Source organism: Rhagoletis pomonella, unplaced genomic scaffold (assembly GCF_013731165.1).
Source record: "Rhagoletis pomonella isolate Grant_MI unplaced genomic scaffold, Rhpom_1.0 Rhpom_scaffold_00001, whole genome shotgun sequence".
Lineage (NCBI taxonomy): Eukaryota > Metazoa > Arthropoda > Insecta > Diptera > Tephritidae > Rhagoletis > Rhagoletis pomonella.
This window is the reverse complement of record NW_023458555.1, coordinates 57,569,405-57,594,100: the sequence shown is the minus strand read 5'-3', so window position 1 is coordinate 57,594,100 and position 24,696 is coordinate 57,569,405. Positions and strand designations below refer to the sequence as shown.

At 37.1% G+C, this 24,696-nt stretch overlaps 2 protein-coding genes across 2 annotated transcripts in view; one reads left to right on the top strand and one right to left on the bottom strand.

The window, feature by feature from the left end:
- Positions 1 to 24,696, top strand: part of LOC118753074 (serpin B10-like) — a 176,882-nt gene that overhangs the window by 119,487 nt on the left and 32,699 nt on the right. The window lies entirely within an intron of this gene.
- On the bottom strand, positions 6,343 to 7,092 carry LOC118746572. Its single transcript, XM_036480418.1, has 2 exons — positions 6,514 to 7,092; positions 6,343 to 6,456 (listed from the first exon to the last, which is right to left on the bottom strand). Exons 1-2 carry the CDS (start codon positions 6,820 to 6,822, stop codon positions 6,445 to 6,447), a joined length of 321 nt encoding a protein of 106 aa, XP_036336311.1. The 5' UTR covers positions 6,823 to 7,092; the 3' UTR covers positions 6,343 to 6,444.

The following is a 24,696-nucleotide window of genomic DNA, read 5'->3' as shown; positions in this document are numbered from 1 at the left end:
AATAAAAGACCGCCGGACTCCTGGTGCCCCCTCAGCGAAGACCTCTTAGGAGTAGCCAGCTTCCCTCCAGCAGGTTCCCGGTAAGAAAGTAGTGCGTTAGTTAGATGCGCGGGCAGAGGGCCCAACAGATGATTAGCCATGCCATATTTGTAGATCAGTGGCAAGGCGAGTTCACACTTTTAGCAGGTGCTGTCAATCGGCACTATGCAGAATATCGTCATCGTCATCGTCGACTATCGTCAGCGCATCAGTAACATGGCCGTATCGTCACTTTCACTGACGATGACGATATTCAACATAGGACGGAATATTCACCAAATAAATAGAAAAAATTTAAAACGCGAAATTGCATAAAGTGAAATGGTCATAATAACCTAACCAAAGGCTTGTGAAACTGACCATTTTAAAAAGAATTGAACCAATGGACCAAACGAAAAGAAATTGACCAAATTTGGCCCATTTGGACCAAAACGGCAAACGTGATCAGAATAGGACACCTCGTCTGAAGTATGTTGGCTTACTGGCGTCCCTAAATTGGAGCGCTAAGCGTTGCATTTTCCATTGTCAACGAGTGTCAGCGCGCGCTATCCCCAAATCAACGCTGCGTAATTTTTGAGGTTTTCTCATTTCCTCGCGTTTTTATTCTTGTTTCCGCTTTCAGTTTTTTGTCCTTTCTCTTGGTTTCCGTCTTCTGCATCCAACTTCAACACGAAACGCCCTGTCAAAAATTTAAATTCCATTTGCTCGGCGCTAGCGCCGCGTTATTGTGGGATGTTCCATACAAATTGTACGGGCATGAGGATTTTTGCAGTTGTTTGGCGCTTAACCCGCCAATTTACGGACGGCAGTTATACTTGCAGCAGTGCACTTTCAACATGGGCTGGATGTACTTTAAGGCCATAAGAATTGGCCGGCAAACTTGAACTCTTTTTCTATATACTTTAGATAAAAATCTATCCAAATTTGAAGTCATATGAATTACGTCGAATAATCGGTTTTTATTGACATCTTTAGTAGATAAAAACGCATAATCAAGACCGCTGTTCAGCAGCCAGCCCTCCGGAACTCGATTTATATATTAACAAGCTAAGCTCACACAAAATTTCAATCGATCTGAAGAATGATGGGCTTTTTGGTCATGAGCTCTCCGTATACACTCAGAAAAAGGTTTAGTCATAATAACCAAAATTTGGTTATAATGACCAAGTGGCATAGTTGGATATGGCGAAATAAATATCTAGTTCACGAAAGTCTGCAATTTACTTGAGACATCTAGTTGGGACAAATGTATATTTGTTAATAATTAAAAAACGACTACATTGAGTGGACAATATTGATAGTTGAATAAAATCATTGTTGAGCAAATGTAAACAATGCTTTGGTTGATACAAGTTTTCAAAAAATTTTGTGAACTTGCTGTAGACGTGAATCAGCTAACCGTTTATTATTGAAAAAAAGTTTCAGTTTCACCCACGATTGAGAGAAATAGAGATTGCGCCAATCGCGGTGCCGCTAATCCGCTCTTTTTGATTTTGACAGAATCAGGTGTTCGTGACGTCATCTTGGTGCAATTGTTGATTGTGTGCATACGAAAAAACCAGATACAATTTTAATATATGTGCGTTAATATTTCTGCGTGGTTTTAAACAATTATTTAAACATCACAAAGCAAAATGAAGTGTGCCGTGGCAAAGTGTAATAGTGAAAACAAAAGGAAAGCGTGCCATATGAGTTTTTTTTCGTTTCCTACGGACGGAAATCTGGCGAAAAAGTGGAAGCAGTTATGACGGCGAGGAGATGCATTAAACACCAAATCGAGCTATGTGTGTATGAAGCACTTTACTAGTGAAGATATTGAAAATAATATTTTTAGTGCTGGTATGAGCTAATGCACCAGTGGATAAGGCCGCCAGGCGCTAATTCAAGCGGCATCTTACCGCGCTGCATAGAATATTTATTTCCAAAGAAGCCACACGCATGCATCCTCTCGGAAATGGTACAAAAGTCATCAAATAAAAGCTGTGGAGTTTATGGTGGTTTGCTACCGTCCACAAATATAAATATGCACTCTGCATGGCTTTTTAGAATGGCGAGTCCAAAAATTCACTTTGCGGCACACCTTCCGTTTGGTCAACATGAAATTGCAAACACTTAATACATCCATTTTTTCATGTGCTAAAAATCGTACTTACCTAAAGGGCTACATGTCCAAAGTTATTGCTACGTGTTCCTAATTAATCAATCTTTGTATATTTTTTTATTCCTGCAAAATTGGGCCATGTAATATTAAAATTAACACATTTTTCTGCATTGTTTACATATTTTTATATGCGTTTTGGCATTTCTCTCTCGCAATTGCACCAAGATGACGTCACGCAAAAATTACGCTCAAAAATCCTCTCTCATTGGCGCAATCTTGTATTCTATCATTCTTGTGTTTCACTCATATACGAACAGCGGTAGCGGAGCAATGATTTCCACGCACACAGTCTCATTTATTTAATCGTTTTTATGCAATGATCGGCATACTAGCGCATTCAAACGATTCAATAAGTGGGACTGTGTGCATCAGGGATGAGATGAGATTTTTTAATTTTGTACCAAAGGCCACAGAAAGTGTACTAAATAGCCGAAAAAGTACCAACATTTAAAAGACCATACATACATAGTTACATATACATATGTTTTTAGATTTTCTGTATAAAAATCATGATATAAAACATCGCGTTTCGAAGATGGAAAACATAAGTGCAAATCAATTGTTTGAAAAGGCCACCAAAACGCCAAGGTAATGAAGAAAAGCATACAAGTTATACTTATTAAGTGCTAGTAATACAAAAATTAAAAATAAAACCGTTGCATTTAACGGAATGGAAGTTTTACAAAAATATTTTGCAAAATATTTCCTTTTATAGAAATAAACAAGTTAATAGCAGTGTTCTCGTACAGCAGTGTTTGCATTGTTCAACTTTGCGTTCAACATTTGCGTTCAACTCAACGCAGGGTTGCACGAAAAAAAAGTTGAATAGCTAAATGTTGGCTGGCGACCAACTTTGTAGAAAGCGATTAGTTGAAAGGCCGTTCAACCAAAAGTTAAATGCAAAGTTGAACAATGCAAACACCTTTTTATGGCGAATATTTTGGTATTTTTTCATATTTTGATATTTTTAGCCATTCAACTTTTTTCGTGCAACCCTGCGCTGAGTTGAACGCAAATGTTGAACGCAAAGTTGAACAATGCAAACACACTTTACCTAAAATCTTGCAAAGTGGAGGAAAGCGAGAACGTAAAATGACACTGAGATCTGCCAATTTCTGCTGGAAAAAATTTTACCTACGAAAACTGACAAGTAAATGTCTGCTGACCACAACATGTGTTCGTGAATAAACAAAAGAAAGGAAGAAAAGTTTAGTTTAGTTAATCTACTATTAATCTCTAATTTTCTAATTTCCGTGCGTCAACTATGGCTACCATATAAAATTATTCTATTGTGGATGAAAAAATTTGTTGGACGGAATTTACGCAAAATATTGAGAAATATACCAAAATAGATAATAATGCTGAAAGGTTCTGACCGAATTTGTCAGTTGATCGTTAAAACGAAAATGGGATAATTTTAAAGACACATTTGTAACTATATCCATGATAAAAATATAGTAAGGTCGAACCGCTGAGAATTACTTTTAAAATTATTGACGTTTCCAAACATTTTAATTTTTAAATTTACTCACAAACTCACACACACATTTTTATTTTCAATCTCAAGCAACAACAATTTCGAACAATTTCAATTTTTTATTTTCAATTTTATATGATTTTAAAGTGCTGGCAAACTTCAAAAAAAAAATCATGGCCGACAAAATGAGAGAACGGTTCTACCTTGCTATGTTTTTATCATGACTATATCTACTTGATTTTTGTGAAACAAGGAAGGGTGCTTGGAGGAGATTCTTTTATTTTTGAAAGCGTCATTATGTGGTATCAAAAATATTTGTTAGAAAACTAACTTTTTCTGATATTTTAGTCTTCCCTCAATTTTACTCGCTATTATTCTTATATTCTCTGTCTAAGGTAGAAAAATATGTATATATTTTTATGCACAAAAATTCAAAACTCCAAGTAAATAGAGTGTGGTATTTCGACATAATTGCAGTGCAGTAACGTAGCTTGACAAAAATGTATCAAAAATGTCAATGTAGTACCAATGTACTTTTGGCTTCAAAAATGTACCAAACAAGTACAATTGTACCATCAATTTCATCACTGGTGTGCATTGCTTAGCTGGCGCTCTTCGTATGTGAAACACACATGTGCTCAGAGAGCGCTGAGCATTATTTAGGGGTGGCTCACAAGCATGAATATGTTCCGCTCTCAAACCAAATCGTGGTTGCCTCAACTAAGATTTGGTAACTATGACTAAACCATGTGTTAAAAGAAAGCTTATCTGTATTAGCAGAGCTTAATGACATCTTTTTATGAACCATACGTTAAGTTGAATGGAATTTGTAAAAATATGCTTCTAAAAATATTTATTAGTATTTACGAAATCCTTCAACTAAATTAACGATTTGGAACAACCTAAATGAATATTAGAAGCTTTAATATATTTAGTTATAATTACCAACCCATGGTAATAGTTCCCAATCCTTGGTCACAGTTCCCAAATATTGTCAAAATTCGGGAACTAAATATCTTTAGTTGTCGAAACTAATCCTTTTTCTCAGTGTAGATGCTCTGGTAACACCACCTTGTATGAATTCGCGTTGGAACTAACATAATCCCTTAAAGCTTTAGGGTTCAGTTTGATGCACTTTCAAATCCGGCAACATAATTTCTATGTAGGGTCTTACTCAGAGATTTAAATTTATTCGCATAGCACAGATATTTTGCCTTATGTTGCGGCGAATTTGAACGCTTATGTAAGGCGTGTTTTTTACACGCATTAAAAATTGTATGTAGCTGTAAGCGGCAAACTTTATGTGTGCTTATGAATAGTTGTTGATAAAATCAAAATTACTTGTTTTGAAATGGAAATTGTTGATTATGGTTTTCTACGCGTTAAGCGTAGATGTATATGCGTGTAAAAAACGGCTATTTTCAAAAAACTCTGTTCCTTAAGTTCTTAATTTTCTTCAATTCCTTAGTAAACCACGGAATCTTATGGCAGTTCTTTTTCTTTAGCGGGATATGTCTCTTGAAGATTTCAATAATTTTATTTCTGAAAGTAATGAAAGAATCTGCAACATCCTGCTCTACAAAAACGGAGTCCCAGTCTACCCTAGAAATTTCATTACTAATTGTATGAAAGCTACAGTTCCTAAAACTATAATTTGAGGAATAGGTATCTGAATTAACATTTTTGAATTCGTAAAACTCCTGTTGCAGAACCAGAGGAACAAGGTGTAAACTACAACGCGGCAGAGTGTCGAGGCATTCATTTAAAGAAAAGTTCAAGTTTTCGCTTAAAAATACTAGGTCAAAAATTCTGGTAATTTTATTTTTTAAGTTATTTATCTGACTGAGATTTAAGCTTAGTAGATTGTCAACAACATATGTTTCAGAGAATCCGCTAACGTTATTGGGAAATAAAGCCAAACTATCGTCCAGTCGTCCAGTCGTCCAGCCAACATTACAAAGATATAATAGAATCATAATATGAGTGTAAAGTACCAGTCACGGACACAGATAGTTGATCCAAGAGCGAGTCCCCATCATGCAACGAAAGAATCGACGAACAATATTTTCTATAAACAGCAATTAATAGACCTCCCCCTCTGGACACTCCAGTTTTAAGCGAATCTCGATCTTTACGATACACGTTGTAGAGATTTGAATCGAAAAATTCGTTGTCGTAAAAATCAGCCGTTAGCCAGGTCTGAACGAGGGCAAAAACGTCATAATACAAAGGTGAACTTAATTCATACAGGGACTTAGATTTAGTCCTAAGCCCAGAAACATTTTGGTAGTAGACTATAAGATATAAGAACAAACTTCAGTACTCTTAAATTCTGTTAACGGTAGAGCTGCAAAACTATCGATAGTCTGACCATCGATAGTTTCGATGGTTTTTTCTAAAACTATCGATACATCGACGATAGTTTCGACTTTTCAATAATAACAATTTTTTACGTCTCTAATTTTAATTACGTGTGACGTATTGAACAAGTTTTTTAACTGCCTCACAGTTAATTTAGATATATAAAAAAAATAAAAACTCACATAGTATTTAGGTCTCTTTGAAAAAAGTTAAATGAATTAAGTGAGATCATTCCATAACCCACTGGTTTTTGTTCAAAAACAAAATCATGTCGGAATTTTTGGGCTTCAAAGCAGTCCTCCTGTCTGATATAAGGATTCCAGCTTTACTAAAAATTCTTTCGGACTCCGTTGAGGTAGCTGGAATACAAAAGTAGCGTATGGCTAAAGTTTTTATAGCCTCCATGTCACTTGCGTTGCTGTATAAACAAAAGAATTATTAAAAACAAAAGATTAAATTTAATAAAATGTAGTACCTTTAAATAGGTTAAAGGATCAATGTCATGAAACGCGTTCGGCTTATTAAGGTATTGCCGAAGAGTTATGACTGCATCTACCCTTTTGGATTTTTTTCTTTCCGCAACCTTGTTGTTTATAAATTTAAAAAGCGATTGTTCAGGTTGAAGTTGTACATTAGGTGATGTTGACGGTTCTTCATAATAATGTGAAGATGATTCGGCCCTGCCTAAACTTGCTATTTCATCTTCTAATGCTTTGACTGCACTATCTGCCGTGTTACTTGATAAACCTTCTTTCTTGAACCTTGCATCTAAAATGGTGCCCATTTTTTAACTGTTCGGTTTTCGTAGTGAATTAATCTAACTCTCAGTCGTCGAATTACATAAGTGCATGTATTGTAACCTTCTGTCGTTTTCATTTTAGTTTGCAAATCATTTAATTTATGGTAAAGGCCACACGTAAGTGTATTATTAATGATATTGTAACAGAATCACTCGCTGATGCTTGTACAGTAGCTTCATGAAATGGACCAAATAATTCAACCAAATCTTTCAAAGTTTCTATTTCGTCTGCAGTAATAGTCTGTGGAGCTTTTGGAGTTGCAAGTAGAACATTAGAAATATAATCTTTTGTCTCTATTATTCTTTTAATCATTAGGTACGCACTATTCCATCGCGTTGGAGCAAACTGTATCATTCTGCGTCTCTTTAAACTTTTCATAAGCAATTGTGCTGCTTTTAAAATAACCAACGATATGCTCACACTTCATTATCACGGGTTTTATGTTTTCTTGTGATAAAGCATCCAGAATAATTAAGTTTAAAGAATGCGCAAAACACGGTAGGTGTCGTTTTTGAAGTAGCTCGCAAGCTTTAATCATGCTTGCCGCATTATCCGTCACAATTTAAGTTACTTTTTCCAGAACGCCCCACTCCGATAAAACATTGCGTAACGAATTCGCGATATTGTCAGCGGAATGATTTGTGGTTGTTAATAAAGTTGTGGTCGATAATACCGCTGTCTGTAATTTCATTTTTTCCGTAACAAAGTGGCATGTGACGGTTAAGTAACCAACATTTTCCCGGAACGTCCAACAATCGGTCGTTATTGCGCAATGTTCCACCGTATTTAAAATTTCTTGTAATTTGATTTTAGCATCACTGTACATGTTCTTTAACAACACATTTTGTAGAGTTGTTCGACTAGGCAACACGTATCGGGGATCTAAACATTTAACAAAATTTCGGAAACCTACATCTTCAACAATTTGAAAGGGCTGCACATCTAATGCGACCATTTTCATTTATGATACATCAAGTTCTTTTTTACGCGTCGAAATTTGGTCGTAATTTTCAGACTTACTAAAATGTGCTCATATGGTGTTAATCGGCTTTACACAGTTATTGAGGGTAGGATGAGCGCGATTCAAATGATCCGACAGGTTGGTAGTATTACCACTAGTTTTGTACTCTCGGCCACAGTGGAGACATTTCGCCAATTTCTTGTCTTTTGATGGCTCAAAAAATTTCCACACGTTGGATGAGCCTACTCTCTTTCTTTTAAAACGTTTTCTTTCAGAATCGGATTCGCTACAAGAATCAATATTTATCGAGGTATCTTCACGGGATGCTGTACAAAAATACAAATATTTAATAAAAGAATTACGCTACGTACTACACAATTAATGTACTCTTACTTTTAGCAGATTGCACGAATTTATCCATTCTGTCAATTATAACCCGTCTACATCACCAACCTAAATAAAAATACATATGTATGTGTGTCATTGAAAACTTTGCATTTTCTTTTATATTGAAATTAAAATTATTTTAACCTTATGCCACTTTTTCGTGCCTTTATTTTAGACAAAGATGACACCTTTGATAATTTTAGCGATTGGTAATATATCAATCAATCATTTATTTACTTTGTAAGTACAGTAAAACTCGAAGTCTTTAAGCGTACTAATAACAAAAATTTCAATTACAAGATTAAACTTAAGCTAAGACAATAATATAAGTATATGAACTACTTATCATTCTGGCTATATTATAACTAACACTAAGGGATAGAAGACAGACAGAAAACTTGAAAAGACAGAGGATGGGAAGTTTATAGTTAATTTTTGAGTAGATTTGCAACTGCTGTTTTGAAGCATTGAATCGAACTTACACATTTTATTGAATTTGGTAGTGAATTCCATATTCTGATAGCACTAACAAAAAATAATCTTGAGGCTATTAATGTTTGGTATTTAGGGACAACAATATTACAGGTACGAGACGATTGAACAAATTTTAATTTACGGTACAGGTATAATGGTTTGCGGTTTCTGATCAGTTTGAATAGGAATAAAATATTGCGATAAATTAAGTAACTTTCGATGCTATAACCGAGAATATTTACACTGAACAACGATATATGATATATTTAAAGCTCCTTTTAATTTATTCTTCGATTCATAATCAAGATTTCCATACACTGTTTCACAATACGCGATATGGGGAACGATAAGTGACTGAACTAGCTTCAATTTTGTATTATTTGGTAGGCAATATCATGTATGCCAAAGGTTTCTTAAAATAAAGTATATTCTAGAGATACAGTGGTTGATATGATCTGTGCAAGTCAGAGGAGAATTAATTTTAAAGCCCAGATTAGTCACAACATGTCGAAACTTTAACTCAGTTTGCCCCAATATAATTGGCGATAGACAACTCAGATCAAAAGAATGAGGTGATATAGATATAACCTGCGTTTTGGCAGCATTTAAGCAGAGGCTATTTGTTTCGGCCCAGATCTCTATTCTCCTTAGATCTTCATTTAACCGAAACACAAGGTCTTTCCCAAGTCCAATAGGTCGCGAGTAGTAGATCTGTGTATCATCGGCATACAGGTGAATATAAGCATTTTGACAGCAGTGAACAAAATCATTTATAAATATACTAAAGAGTATAGGACCCAGGATTGAGCCTTGCGGTACACCGAAATTAATTTTCCTGCGACACGAAATTGTTTCTCCACATTGCACTTGTTGGTACCTGTTTGATAAATACGCTTCCATAAACTTAAGCGAAGTAGAGTTGAAACCAAAATAGTACTTCAATTTTGCAAGAAGAATGTCATGCTTTACGGTATCAAAGGCTTTAGAAAAATCTAATAGCACCAGGATAGTGAGTAGTTTGTCATCATAAGCAGGACGAATATCTTCCATTACCTTCAAAACCGCTGTAGAACAACTGTGACTTGACCGAAAACCAGATTGGACCTCACTCAACGAGTTATGATTATTCAAATGTAGAACTATCTGGGACGAAATAAATTTTTCTACAACTTTGGCTAAAACAGGTAAAATTCTAATAGGCCTATAGTTTTCAGGAGAGTCACAAGACTCGCCTTTGGGAACAGGAATAATATTTGCAATCTTCCAAAGGTTTGGAAAGGAGGATGATTTTAAAGCAAAATTAAAGATATGTGTAAGTGTCGGGAGAATGGAAGGGATAATCAGCTTAAGGAAACATAGACTGATACCATCTATACCAGTAGCATTTGACTTGATATCAAAAATATTCTTTACAACATCCTCCTCACTGGCCGTATTAAAAGAAAATTCACATGAGGGTTTGCAAACCAAATTTTGATTAAAACTGAACGAGTGCGAATTCGTAAGTTTATTATTGGCGCCAATGAAATAATGGTTCATCTCATCCGCACCAAGACCGCAAGGTTTTGAATCTTTATTACAGACTCCCATAGATTTCAAATTTTTCCACAATGTTCTGGAGGGTAATTTTGTATCAAACTTATATTCCAGATAGACTCTTTTACTGTAACGTATTTCTTTAGCTACTTTATTTCTCAAATTTTTATATGCATTCCAACGCTCGTCTGAAGGATATTGCTTCCATTATTTATAGGCCTTACTTCGATCCTTAATAAGATTAAGAATGTGCTTAGTGAACCACGGTCTCTTATAATTATTCACTTTTATAGTACGTAGAGGGACATATTTATCACACAAGTATTTTACCAGTTTATTAAATTGATCTAATTTATCATCCAAACCAGCAAGAGTTCCATTCCAGTGATATACTTTCGTCACTCAGTGCTATTTTATCAATACATTTAAAATCTCTGAACGTCAGGTTGGTAACTGACAATTCTTTATTAAATTCAATATTAAAAGATAAAAATACTAGTTCCACTAAGGAAAATTGGTCTACATCGCTTACACCAAAGAGATCTAACATGCTTGGCTTACAGTGAGGAGCAAAACGTGTTGCAAATTCGTTTGCGACAGTTAATCCACAATTGGTAAAGTTTTTTAGTAATTGCCTACATTTAACATTATCCAGGAGAAGATCGACATTAAAATCACCACAGACGAGGACATTTACATAGCTCAAGGACAGTTCAGATATTTTTGTAAAAATAGTGGTAAAGTCATTAGACCTATGGGGATTATAGACACATATTGCAAGACACCTTTGAACATTATCACTAAACTCTACAAAAAGACTTTCAATTGTTTCAGGGCAGACAGATTTATGAACGACTTTACATTTAAGACTGGATTTGAAATAAATGGCAATGCCACCCCCCTCTATGACCAGGGGACCTATCATTCCTTAACAGAGAAAAATCACAAAGAGCATAAGCAGAGTTAGCAATACAAGGTTTGAACCATGTCTCAGTTATACAGACCACATCAATATTTATCTCCCGTAACAAAAAGTTTAAATATTCAAGTTTATCAGTCGATAAACTTCGAGCATTAAAGTGGCAAATATTGAACCCATTATTATGTTCGCACGTAAGTTTCAGAGCTAGCCTAATATTATCACTGTTAGTGTATCTACACAAGGTACTAGTCATATGGAACACAGTTTGGGAGGCTTGCGAAACAGTCAGCTGCAGAGTACAAATATAAGGAAAGGGAAGAAATGGGGTAGATGTGAAATAAGAAGAGGATAGAATCTGTCATGGCTATTATAAAAATAAGTATAAAAACAAAAGTAAGTACAAAAACAAAAACAAATCGTACAAAGTTTCAATATTAACTAAAATAATAAAACATATGCTATTAAGTGGCAGCTGCTAGACGCTCTCACGATTAAGAACTTTTACTCCTTCACTGCCGGCATGTTTTTTTGCGTAAATTTGTCCCCGTATTGAGAATACACTCACCAGCCGCGTTTGTCTTTTTAGCTGAGTACCCAGTCGCATAAGCTCACGGTTCTTTTTTGTCAAGCATTCATGAACAAATATCTTTTCATCAGAATCAATTCCAATATTGCGGCGAGTTAATGCCTTTCGGCTAGATTTGAGAAATCGAGCAACTGCTACGAACAAACGAGAGCGATCATAAGCAGAATTTAGTTTTACAGTGATTGGAGAGGGGTTTGTGTTATTGGCGCTTTTGCTACTGGGACGCATACGAAAAGTAGAGCGAATTGGAAGTGGATGTAGGTTGATCGACTCGCATAGTTGAGTAAACAACGAAGTTAAATTTTCTTCGGCTACCTGCGGAACATTATACATAATTACGTCCGCTGACACCAGTGCATTTTCCACCTCATCCAAGTGTTAACTCAACTTATTCATGTCACTGCTTTCATCTGCATTTAGCGTACTCACTCTCTCCTCCATAGTTATCATAGCTAGGTTAAAGTTAGTTAGTTCAGCCGATACTTCACCCATTTTTTGCAATACTCGCTCTTCACTTTCTTTCATATTTGCCAGTATGTTTGCCATGTACGCTTCTAACTTTGCTTCAAGCCTCTCAAATGAACTTGCCGTTGTAGGACTGCTTACTCCCCTGACTTGCAGGTTTTGGGCGGGAAATTGCAGGGGAGAGGGAACATTGCGCGCACTCTTTCTCTGGCCCGACATATTTATGTTCACTCAAAATTCGAATGACGAATACCGAGAAAATTATGCAAAAATAAACAAATATCAGCTGCAGCCGTGGTGTTGTGCGGACAAAAGTTTTACCAGATATGGTTAAGAACTTTATTAAAACCCGGTAATTACGTTAATACGAATTCACGAATGCTTTACATGACTCATGTTGTCTCAAGTTTCTTTTTTTTGCTCCTATGTATTATATATCTTATTTGCCAAAGCATTAAAAAAACTTTATTTAAATTTCCTTTCCATATAGGCGAGAGAGCAAATATATACATAAATAACAAGTAAGAAAGTCTAAGTTCGGGCGGAGCCGAACATTAAATACCCGGCGCAGGTACTAAGTACATGATTTTCACCCTTGCGAAAGCTACCGCAAGCCGGTGCGTATAAATTTTGAGTAAATTAGCGTCCTTAAATTTCGAAATATTGAAGTTTCAAGCATTTCTGAAATTTTCCGTTATATGAAAAGTGGTCGTAATTTGAATCCGATTCCAATATTTTTCAACGTTTTGCTTCTATGTGGCAAGCACAATAATCGTACCGAGTTTGGTACAAATTGGTATAACGGTTACCGAGATACATATATGTGATCATAAGTGGGCGGTGCCACACCCATTTTCCAAGATTTTATCATAAACGTATTTCTTGGTAAAGAAATGTTGCAAGCATCAATTTTGAGTAAATTAGCTTTAATATTTATTGATTTATCGAAGATTTCGTATTTCTCCAAATTACCGTTATATGGGAGGTAGGCGTGGTTATTGTCCGATTTTGGTATGCTGTAGCAAGACTAACAACTGTGCCAATTTTGGAAGAAATTGGTGCAGCGGTTACCAAGTTATACACATGTATCCATAAGTGGGCTGGCTACGCCCACTTCCCAAAAATGTATAAATTTTTATTTTTCATCTAAAAATTATTGAAAATATCAATTTTGAGTGAATAATCTTCAGTAGTTACTAAAATATCGCAGTTTTCGTATTTCTGAAAATTACCGTTATATGGGAGGTAGGCGTGGTTATTGTCCGATTTTGCCCATTTTAAATACCATCTGTCCTATGCCCGAAAGAAGTGCACATACCAAGTTTCGTTAAGATATCTCAATTTTTACTCGAGTTATCGTGTGCACAGACGGACGGACGGACAGATAGTCACCGCTTAATCGATTTCTCTTTTCATTCTGATCATTTATGTATACATTTGTCTATATCTATCTCGATTCCTTTTTCCTGTTACAAACAACCATTATGTGAACAAAGTTATAATACCCTTGTGCACAAGTGCGCTCGGGTATAAAAAGGAAAGTGGGGAAAAATATTCTCAAGAATATGAATGATCCATCCAGTATAAATTAAACCGGTGCGATTGACCATCGATAGTGACGCAAAACCATCGATAGTTCTGGAAAATAAAAACCATCGATACTATCGATAGTACCATCGATAGTTTTGCAGCTCTAGTTAACGGTCTTGTTAGGAATGTTCGATATCGTATCGATTATTCTGAATATCAATATTTCGTGGTGCGATAATCGATTTTTCGAATCGATATTCCCAGATCGATATATCGAAGACATGGATACTTTACCCGCAATATCGATATTTATGTTGAAATTCATTTTTCATCTACAAAAAAGTCTATGGGAAAATTCGAAAGTAGACTGAACCAGCAGCTTATGTGATTTATGTAGATATTAAGTTTGACAAACCGCTTGCATGGTGTATACGGATCTTAACTCGTTGCCACCGCTAAACGATGTTTCCACGACATTCGCTCTCCCATTCCGAACCGAATCACGTAATTCGCCATACAACATTTTGAGAGCGAATCACTTCATTCGTAGGTGATTCAGATCCAGTCACCATGCGAATCAAGAACAAATCGTTGTCTTCTCTAATTTTTATCGATAACGGCTGTCAAAACACATAGACCACACATATCCCCACCAGCACAAACATTGAAAAAATAGCTAGATTCGTTAAAACTATTGATTTAGCTAATTAGCCACTACAAATTTTTTCTCCATCGTTGAAATGCACAATAAACAATACATCTTTACTTCCTTACTAATATCATATGTAAATCCGAAAGTGAGTTTGTTTGTTTGCTATGCTTTCACGCTTCAACTATTCAACCGATCATCATGAAATTTTGTACACTGCTGTTATTTAGCCCAACTTAAAATATAGGATAAATTTAATCTCGATTAGGCAAGAGGGCGTGGCACCTCCCATACAAACGGAATTTTTCACACTGTATTTCTCAGGAAATATTTTTGGTAGATTACAGGAACTTGGCATGGAGATATATAAAATCATTATCTACTCATGGATGAGGGCTGCCACCTTTTAAAAAATCTAATTCAACTTCAATTAAGGGAGTTATTTATTTGAAAATTATCTTAAACAAAAAATGGATGTCAAGAGGCTTAAAAGGCTGTAGTTTAATATATTTTGAAAAGGCTTGCCACCTGTTTGAAAAATAAAATTTAAAATAATTATACGCAAGCCATATGAAGAATTAAAATATGGTTGTCAAACAAAATATTGTTAAGAAACCTTTAGTTTTAAAGTTTTTAATAATATTGAAGTCTTTCACAAGGGTTGCCACCTTTTTGAAAATTCAACTTAAATGAAATATTATAATTCTAGCAGACCCGGCGAACTTCGTCCCGCACAAATTTTTTTTTTTTTTGAAACTTTTTGGTCCAACATTTTCACCAACAATTCACGTTTACGATTTCCATTGGCGCGCTCATCGGCTAAGATTATGATTTGGTGGTCGTTTTCTGCCTTAAATAACCTAACGAAAGCGTTATGTCCATGATGAAGTTCTTGAAATTCTCTAATATTTCATAGAACGGTTAATCTCACAACGAAATAAATTTGAAGAACATTTCCGCTCACTCCTTGGCGCCAACAATGATCCGGTTCTATGGTAAATATGTCCAAGAAACTTTATCGTATAGTTGGTGGCAATTTCAAAATGGATGCGTATATATGTGTATATATATCCAATATTCATAGACTTATTTCAGACGAAATACCTTAAAAGTAAGTTTCAGTAAAGCAATTTAAGTGAAAATAAACTTTTTTTTCTGGAATTTATTACAGTAAAAAGCGCGCGATGATTTTGGAGGTTGATTTATCGGTGGTGATTTGAGATTTACCCTTGCACAACTCAACCCTACGAATGAAGCTTTAAGGCATAACAATACTGGCAAAAAATCACATACATTGTGCCAATCGTAACACATAACAAGTAATTTTTAGCAAAAAAAACCTACTTAAAAAATAAATATATCTATATATAATTCATGATCCAATGATCGGATCTAAACTAAATTAGCATGGAACCACCTCTCAGACACTACCTTTCCGATGCAAAAAGAATTATTGAAATCGGTTGACGTGATCCAAAGTTATGCGGTAACATACATACAAAAAGAAAATATTCCGACGAACTGATAACCTCTCCTTTTTTGGAAGTCGGTTAAAAATTCGATATACTCAATGGTGCAACGGTGGTTTATTTATTCTGACACTCACGGCACCTGTTCTAACTTGGCCATTATTCGTAATCACTCCAGCGCCACGTGGCAGCTCTTTGCTATAGTATTGCCTTTACCGTTACCAATACATATTTTAAATATTAGCCAAAGTGGATCATCAATAAGATTTTTAGTAATAACTTAGCTCCAGTGCCAACTGGCGGGTGAATTTGCGAATCTACACTATCCAGAGAGTTACTCAAAAACACACAAAAAACTTCGTTAAAATCCGTCCGAGCATTTAGGAGGATTTCACTCACAAACACACATACAGATGAATTATATACACGTTTGTACGGCGCTACGCCCTCTTTTCAAATAGCCCGTTTTTCTCCATGAGTATAAGATCGATTTCATACATCTCCACACCAAGTTCCAGTACTCTACCATGAACATTTCCATAGATATTCGGTATGAAAAATTCGGTTTTTTGGGAGGTTCCACGCCCACTCTAAATATCGAACATTATTTTAGCCTATAATAATCCTTGGGACGTCTGAATCTGGTGTTAGGAATTTAAACAAAATCAGTTCGGCCGTTCTCGAGCTTTGCGAACACAAAAAACGCCTTTCAAAATGTACATACATATATTGGTATAGATTGGCATGAATCGAAATGGTTTTGAATATGTGTCACAATATGAGTGTTAGACGAAAGAGGTTTAAAAAGGTTGCAAACCGTTTAAAAGGTTAAATTCAAACTATTCAATAATTTAAATGAATTATTTCAATATGGGAATCAATTAAAATGATTTTAAAAGGGCTTAATTTCAAAACTACATGTAAAAGGTTCCCATCTGTTTAAAATCTCAATTGAGTTGAAAAAGTATGACACGTGAGAAGTTTAAGAAAGTTATAGTTTGAAAATATTTTGAAAATGGTTAAACAAATTTTAAACCTCCTGTTTGTGAATTGACTTTTCTTGAAATAGATTTTACCCAATCTAGCACGCAAAAATTTCATACACTCAGCGAAGCGGGTGAGGACGATCTAGTTAAACAATAAACAAAAGCAGAGATCAAGAAGCAGAGTTGCAAAGTGAATCAAGAATGTGTCGTGTAAACTGGTTGATTCGCCGTTCGTAATTGAGAGAGCGAACCATGTCATTCGGTTGTCGTGGAAACGCCGTTTTAGACTTATTCAGGCATGTTCTGAAATTCGAAATCGACTCGATTTGCCAAATATTTTATAATTATATCTGATGAAAAGAGTGAATATTCTAATTGAAAACCGTAAAAGAAGTAGCAACGATATGAAATACATAATTTTAATGCTAGACTTTTAAATTTTTTGGTTAAAAACCTTCGAAAAAATTATCGAAATCGAGTCGATTTCAAATTTTCGAATTTCAGAACATGCCTGTTAGTCTTGTTTTATTCCCTATTTGACCATACAGTCGACCGGCATGCCGTTTTAATATTCAGGAAATACACAAGATGGAAATAACACAATTAGGTGAGTTGATAGGCCGGTCTAATATTCTATTCAGTTGGGAGTACGATTTTCAACATCGATTTTTCCGATATCGATGTTGTTCAGACCGATATATCGCCATATCGATTTTACATGCAATGAATTAAATCGATTCATGATATGGATACTTTCTTAAATATCGAACATTCCTAGGTCTTGTTGAGTTATACGAACCTTTACATTGGCTGGCCAGATATTTACTTTAATAACCTTATCGTAACATGAGTCCGAAACTCCTAATTTAAAATTAATTTTCTTAAGATCAACCAAATTAGCATCCTTTTTCACAAGCTTAAAGTATTACATTGCCCTGCGTCTACAATCAAAAAGCTTTCTACACCTTACCTCTATGTTGCAATACGGAGGAATATAAGGGCGTTCCCTACTACGCCGTTGAAAATTTTATACGCAGAAACTGGTCTGCCCACGATCACGGACAGAACAACTGATTGCTTCCTAAACCGATATGCTCTTCAAATACCGTTCTGGCAAAAGATGCATGCAATGTTACGTCAAGAAAACGACTGCCACGATTTCCCTTCAACGCCAAGACCCAAAATATCAAAATATCAGAGGCAAGTTCATTATATGCACTAACAGCAATGCTTAAGCTTGATATACAGTTTAATGCGAGCGTGAGCGTGAACTTTCGCAAAGGCAAAGAATTCCATTTGTATTCTTATGGACGCTCACACTCAACTGTGTGCGTACGCAAAGCATTCGCATGTGAACGACAAGTTTTGACAGATGTGTGTGAGCTTGAAAAAAAAGCATATTATGCATTTTAAATTAGTTTTTATTCTATAATTCTGAAAGATATTTTAATTCTTTATCTTTTCATGTCTCAACTATAGCAAAAAGTTGAGTAATAACGAAGATATTGGTCAAAATAAAAAGCTCACGCTCACGCTCGCATTGAACTGTATATCAGGCTTTACATTGATTCTATCGAATCTGCCGCTAGTTATGAAATATTCATCATCCACAATACACTAATAACCAACTCCAGAAAAATAAAGTTAACTAGCGTACGCAGCGAACTTCGTCTCGCCCAACATTCATACAATATTTTAACCAACTTACTGTGGCACATTTATCTGCTGTGATTATGGTTGGAGGATGGTTCCGTGCGCAGAAGTGGAAAACTTTTGACTGCCATTCACCTGGGAGTGGCCAGAAGCGATTCTTGTGCGTACGGTTCAAATCGCAGCTCACAACGTCCGGATATTTATATCCACGTATCCTCTGGGTAGCAACCAAACACCCGTTTGGGAGCGAGCTAAAGTGAGAAGGCGTAAAACTTCGCGTGCGCTGGGTTTGGGTCCCGCCACGTTAAAACCCCGCCCAATGAAAAGAAGCAAACAGCCTCGGATGAGACCCCCTTTTTCTGATGACGACCACGGCAAACATATAAAGGACTATGATTTAAGGGTATGCACCTGGAATATCCGGACCCTTAATGGGGAAAGTGCCTCTGCCCGGCTGGTTGATGTCCTCGGGAAGACAAAGGCTGACATCACCGCCATCCAAGAAATGCGATGGCCGGGGCAAGGTAAAGTAAGCGTGAAGCCTTGCGACGTCTACTACAGTTGCCACGTAAAGGAGCGCAAATTCGGTGTTGGATTCGTGGTAGGAGAGAGACTCCGTCGCCGAGTACTGGCGTTCACCCCGGTGGACGAACGTCTAGCCACAATCCGCATCAAAGCTAGATTCTTCAACATCTCGCTCATCTGCGCCCATGCCCCGACGGAAGAGAAGGATGAGGCGTCCAAGGATCTCTTCTATGAGCGCTTGGAACGTACATATGAGCGCTGCCCCCGACACGATGTCAAAATCGTGCTTGGCGATTTTAATGCCAAGGTGGGCAAGGAAGGGATCTTTGGCGCCACTGTCGGAAAATTCAACCTCCACGACGAAATGTCCGATAACGGACTGAGGCTGATCGACTTCGCCGGGGCCCGAAATATGGTAATATGTAGTACTAGGTTCCAGCATAAGAACATCCACCAAGCTACATGGCTGTCTCCAGATCGAAAAACGAGAAACCAAATCGATCATGTTGTGATAGACGGAAGGCATGCTTCAAGCGTTTTGAACGTACGTACACTCCGAGGGCCAAACATCGACTCGGACCACTATCTTGTTGTAGCCAAGATACGCACCCGCCTCTGTGCAGCAAAAAATGTGCGCCCAACAATGCAAGGAAAGCTTAACGTCGAAAAGCTGCAATCACAACAGACGGCCAATTTATTCGCCACTCGACTCACACACCTGCTCTCTGAGAGGACTCTTCAACAATCCGACGTACGCGAGCAGTGGAACCACATTTCCCGATCATTAAGTACCGCCGCCGAAGAAGTAGTTGGATTTCAGCGAGCCCGAAAGAACAACTGGTACGATGAGGAATGTCAAGAAGCCGCAGAGAAAAAAGATGCCACCTACAGGGCCACGCTGCGATCGGGCGCAACGCGAGCCATGTGGGACCGTTATAGGGAACTGAAGAAGGAAGCGAGAAGTATTTGCCGCAATAAGAGAGAGGCCGAAATACGTGAGTGCGAAGAGCTTGAGATGCTGGCCGACAGGAAGAACGCCCGAAAATTTTACCAGAGGGTTAGGCGACTTACGGAAGGTTTCAAGACCGGGGCGAACTCCTGTAAGAACAACAATGGCGACCTAGTGACCGATGTCCAGAATATACTTAAATTGTGGAGGGAACACTTTTATAACCTACTGAATGGTAGCAGCGCTGAAAGTAGTGAGGAAGACGAACCCGAGTCCCCAGTCGATGATGATGGAGTAGCTGTCCCACCGCCTGACTATGACGAGGTACGAATAGCGATTACGCGGCTGAAAAACAACAAAGCTGCTGGAGCTGACGGCCTGCCAGCCGAGCTATTCAAGTACGGCGGTGCACACATCAGCTCGTATGCAGAATATGGTCAGATGAACGCATGCCCGACGACTGGAATTTAAGTGTGCTCTGCCCAATCCACAAGAAAGGCGACCCCGCCATACGCGCCAACTACCGCGGAATTAGCCTTCTAAGCATAGGTTACAAGGTCTTATCGAGCGTATTGTGCGAAAGACTGAAGCCCACCGTCAACGAGCTGATTGGACCTTATCAGTGTGGCTTTAGGCCTGGAAAATCCACCATAGATCAGGTATTCACAATACGCCAAATCTTGGAAAAGACCCGCGAGAATAGGATCGACACACACCATCTATTTGTCGATTTCAAAGCCGCTTTCGACAGCACGAAAAGAAGTTGCCTTTATGCCGCGATGTCTGAATTTGGTATCCCCGCGAAACTAATACGGCTGTGTAAAATGACGTTGAGCAATACCACCAGCTCCGTCAGAATAGGGAAGGACCTCTCCGAGCCGTTTGATACCAAACGAGGTTTCAGACAAGGGGACTCCCTTTCGTGTGATTTCTTTAATCTTATGTTGGAGAAGATAATAAGAGCCGCAGAACTGAACCGCTCAGGCACAATACTTTATAAGAGCGTGCAATTGCTGGCGTATGCCGACGACATCGATATCATCGGTAAAAACAAGGGCTACGTCTGTTCTGCCTTCTCGGGATTGGATAGAGAAGCAAAGCGAATGGGTCTGGTGGTGAACGAGGACAAAACGAAGTATCTCCTGTCAGCACACAAACAGTCAGAGCATACGCGTCTTGGCACCCACGTCACTGTTGACAGTTACAAGTTTGAAAAAGTAGACGACTTCGTTTATTTGGGAACCAGCATTAACACCAATAATAATGTCAGCCTTGAAATACAACGGAGAATCACTCTTGCCAACAAGTGCTACTTTGGGCTGAGTAGGCAATGGAGAAGTAAAGTCCTCTCTCGTCGTACAAAGATCACACTCTATAAGTCACTCATCATGCCTGTGCTGGTGTATGGCGCGGAAGCATGGACAATGAAAGCATCTGATGAGGCGGCTCTTGGAGTTTTCGAGAGAAAGATTCTGCGAAAGATTTACGGACCTTTACGCGTTGGTGATGGCGAATATCGCAGACGATTTAACGATGAGCTGTATGAGCTTTACAACGATATAGACATAGTGCAGCCAATTAAAATTCAGCGGCTCCGCTGGCTTGGCCATGTCGTTCGGATGGACAGAAACGCTCCTGCTCTGAAAATATTCAACGCGGGCCGCGATGCTGGTAACAGAGGAAGAGGAAGGCCTCCTCTGCGTTGGAAAGACCAGGTGGAGAAGGACTTGGCTTCACTTGGCATTTTCAATTGGCGTCAGTTAGCACAGAAGAGAAATGACTGGCGTGCTGTTTTGGACTCGGCCAAAATCGCTTAAGCGGTTACAGCGCCAAATAAGAAGAAGAAGATTATGGTTTTTCAAGTCGTCAGGAGGCATATCTTCCATTGCCATTTTCGATATACTCAACGGTGCGGCATGTCGAAGTAATTGTGCATTCACGGTACTTCTTCTCACTGTACGATGCAGATCGGGATTCCGCTTTTATTTCAGTTGTTAAGGAGCATGAGTGTCAACTTGTCAACTTGTGATGCAACTCCAGCAGGGCATCCAAGTTTAATTTAATGGAAAGAAAAAAAGTCAAGTTTGTTTGAATTAATAATATGCTTGCTAAGTCTTTATTGAAAGTGTTTGGTTTGCGGAGAATATTTTACAATATTACCTTGTGGTGTTTGATGAAGGGTGGTGGCTGAAAGACGTCCGTGCTTGATAGTGACAAAAATGGAATGAATTGCGCTATTTTTGACTCGTTTAGCCGAACCCTCAACCAGCGAATAATATTGAGGGGAAATTCGGCTAATTAGTTACATTTATTGGCGGGAAAATAGTACTGCAGCGCTGTATATGTGCATAATCGCTTACATATGTATACATATACATATATATATATATATGGGTGCACTTACACAATAGGGTGGTTCACCCTTTCAAAGTTTGGTTTAGGCTAGTCCTAAACAATGAGTTTGCGACGCAAACACTCAAAGCTGTTGATTAACTTGGGCGCGTTGCTGAGGATTTTCATGTGCACTGCTGATCGCCAATCTTTGTAAATTGCGATTGCGTGACCCAATGTTTCATAACCTTATCACGAGTTTAATTTACCCCCCAAACGGTTCACTCTCACTTTTGGTTTCCATGCATTTACTATGGGCGGATGAAAAGTTTTCGGGTGATTTTTTTTTCGGGCGAAGTTCAGGATAAAGGCTGGTATGCAGCTCTCAAGAAAACAGTCAATAAAAAAATGGAAAACCGTAGTAGAAAGCGTAGAAAATTTCTTAAGAACTGCGTACTGCTTCAATAAAATTTTTCACAAGAAAATTTCTTAGGCATTTCTTGTACGTCATTTTGTTTGCAATTTTTGCTTTTCTTGAGAACTGCATACAGGCCTTAAAGCTGAATTCTGATGTTTTACGGACACTGAAAGTACAACGCCAATGAATTCAAACTACTTCGAAGCAATAGATCCATATTCGCAAAAGAAATGTACGCGCCAAATACTCTCATTCAGCCGTATCGTGGGTTTCGCACGAAAACATAGTGAATACACGGAAATGAAAAGTGAAAAATGAGCCAGTATGAGTAGAACGAAACTAATGACAAGCCGGATTCAAATGTAATTTTTTTTTTAATGCCGCGCGTAAGTGTTAAATAAAAGTTTTTACAATTATATTTCGAAGCATTTGCAACAAATGCGACATTTGCAACAACTTTGCGACATTTCATGAATCCTACTAAGATAAGCATTATTTCGCCGTTGTCGCGTATCCAGTAGGTCATAAGAGAGCTTAAAATAAATTTGAACTTATCTCTCAAATTTTAAAATATCCAAAAAAGTACGCGAACGCAAACTAGCAAAACTTGCAAGTTGTTAGTACAGCTGATCGAAATTTTATTTTTAGTATTGTTTTGAGCTTTGTACCAAGATTATGTTTATAAGGAAAAATGGGAAAAGCAACAAAGTTTAAGCGGTAAAAGTTATAGCAGCTATTTCGGAGATCACTACAACTCCTCATGTAGTGTTGTTCCGATACCGCCATATACATACTCGATTCCAGTTCTCTTTAAAAATATCGAAGAAAAGTGTCGATGCTGCAAATGTATCGGAGAAAAGTAATCGACACTAACTCGTATCGAACTCTTTATAATATTCCCCAGAACTAGTATAATAATTTTAGAGATGATTATATTAATTCAAAGGATCTGTGCATGTTTATACGTAATTGTATATATTTATTATAAAATTTTGATAAGTTTTATAAGAACGCTACGTTTTCTACCTTCGCGGCAATACTTTGTCATGGAAAAAAGAAACAATTACAGCACTTTCCGACCGAAACTTTTCAAAAGAGTAGCTACAAGTTTGATCGAGTACTTTCGGCCAAAACCTACCGAAAGAGTAGCCGTAAATCTTTCAAAACCTAAAAATTTGACTACGCCTTTTCCAGCAGTATTTCAGAAAAACACAAATGTATTTCAGAAAAGGCCAAATGAATTTCAGAAAAACTCAAATGTATTTCAGAAACCCTCAAATGTATTTCAGAAAAGGGCAAATGTATTTCAGAAAAGCTCAAATGTATTTCAGAAAAGGCCAAGTGTATTTCAGAAAAAGCCAAATGAAATTCAGAAAAACACAATTGTATTTCAGAAAAGTTCAAATTATTTTCATAAAAACGCAAATGTATTTCAGAAAACATTTTTAGAATACAGTTATGCTTTTCTGAAATACATTTGTGCTTTTCAGATGGATGGCCGATTATCCAAATGCTCAGCGTTACCGCCACGTTATTTTATTTGCTTCATATGGGCAAATCTAAAAAACAGGTAACCTTTGTTTTATTTAGCTTTATTTTCACTGTTGTAACCTATGCATATCAAGCTGGTTGCTTTTGGATATAATTCATTGACGTATACTTGAAGCCTTAAAAAAATGTAGGTCAATTTGCTGTGTAACTTTTGAATTATAGGTGTTTAAATTTAAAAAAATAATGAAAACAAGTGAATTTTTTATGTAATTTTTAAGAGAGCAAAATTAATTATGTCATAACTTTTGAATCACACCATATTTTGATTTGAAATTTAATGGGCATTTAGCACTTATGTGTATACTTCATATGTAGTAGGTAAGAAAAGTGTGCCTTAAAAAGTAATGAAAGGCAAGTTACTCAAAGTCTGAAACTCCACATTTCACAATTTTCAAAATTTACGGTTTATTGCGTATAGTTTTTGAAGCATTTAATTTTAAGTATGTATTGTATTCTACAAACAATT

Bases quoted from the DNA above. Each gene is read 5' to 3' on its own strand.
- LOC118746572 (XM_036480418.1), bottom strand. From the start codon at position 6,822: ATGGGCACCATTTTAGATGCAAGGTTCAAGAAAGAAGGTTTATCAAGT.